General features: G+C 45.8%; 1 protein-coding gene across 1 annotated transcript in view; it reads left to right on the forward strand.

Annotated features, from left to right (window-relative positions):
- Positions 1–827: 827 nt before the first annotated feature.
- LOC108762996 (putative nuclease HARBI1) overlaps positions 828–1,403 on the forward strand; it is a 7,467-nt gene continuing 6,891 nt past the window's right edge. The window contains exon 1 of the mRNA XM_018510281.1: positions 828–887. Coding sequence (XP_018365783.1) covers positions 828–887 — 60 coding nt within the window. The remainder of the gene's footprint in view (positions 888–1,403) is intronic.

Here is a 1,403-nt window from a genome sequence, read left to right on the forward strand (position 1 = left end):
TCCCTATCCTCTAGCTACGGGGTCGGGGGCTGGTGGTGAGGGGAGATGGTGTCCCCCCTCACCCCAAGTTAGTTAGGTCTGGTAGTGCACAATCGCTTAGGGCGTTAGGACGAGGAGGTGAGTACCGATGTCCTGAGCCCTCCTCGCCCTAAACCTGCACCCGAGATAGGACACTCGCTCGGGTTTTAGTGGGTAGGCCCCGGACCGTCAGGTTTGGGGAGAGTCCCACATAACCCGTTCCCTCTCCCCGGAGGGGCGGGTATGCGTAACGCATTTCTCCAGCGTGAACAAAAAAAAGGTTAGGTTGTAACCGGATTCTCGAGTCGAATCGTAACACTTTCGTCTTTCCGAATGAATAAATAATTAATTAATAAAATCATGCACCTGTGGTGTCTTACTTTACGGTCGCCACTCTGTTTCTCCAACTAACAGAGAAGGATTATCAATCCAGGATGAACCATGGAATCGGGCTCTGCAAGTAGGTCGTCCCTCATTGGTGACTTCCTTCAGTCCTCGAATCTGACTGGCCCTCGTGTCGAGATATCTCTTTTTCCGGATGTCTCTCCGTCGATGTGCAGCGGTGCGTGTGTTTGGTTCGCAGAAGGTAGTGTTCGCAAAATAATACGAGAAAGCACTTTTGGTGTAACAACGTATAGAATATTTATTTAGAATAACACCAACAATTTATCTATAAGGCCTTCATTCACACTAGTCACTCACTCACACTGATCTCGCGATATTCGACAAAGTTGTCTTTGTCGCGTTGTCCCTTTCTATTACACGTCGTCGCGTCGCGTCGCACTCACGACGTATGGCGGTTATTCAAAATGGCCGCTCAACAAGGTGGCGTGATATTGCATCACCTATCGGGTACAACGTACTTTGAGGTTATAATCCTCGATTATTCCGCGCTTAATTCACGCGTCACGTTTCACGGGAACCGTGCTGTGCACGTTTACTAACGATATACTATGTATTATCGCCGAATTCCGTACTTCGGCGGATACAAAGGGATTACTGCCCTATTTCGCGGTTTTACACGCTATTTCGCGTCACGCGTACTTTAACTAGCGTCAGGCTACGCTACGGTATTACGCGCAGGGAATGGAAAGTTACTTTTTAAAAGTAACAAGTTACAGTTACTCGTTACCGAGTAGGAAAAGTAACAAGTTACCGTTACTAGTTACCGATTTTTAAAAGTAACTCGTTACAGTTACCGTTACTTGAGAAAGTAAGTTTTCGTTACTTTTCCGTTACTTTTTTTTAAAGCGACGACCAACAATCATAGCGGACGAGCCTAGAGGCTTCTCTAATCTCAAGCGCATTGTAAAAAATTGTGTAAAATTATAACTATTATGCTGGATAATTTTGAGATCCACTATAATAGTTGTAAACGTCCACAC

This window comes from Trachymyrmex cornetzi, unplaced genomic scaffold (genome assembly GCF_001594075.2).
Source record: "Trachymyrmex cornetzi isolate Tcor2-1 unplaced genomic scaffold, Tcor1.1 scaffold332, whole genome shotgun sequence".
NCBI classification, from domain to species: Eukaryota; Metazoa; Arthropoda; class Insecta; order Hymenoptera; family Formicidae; genus Trachymyrmex; species Trachymyrmex cornetzi.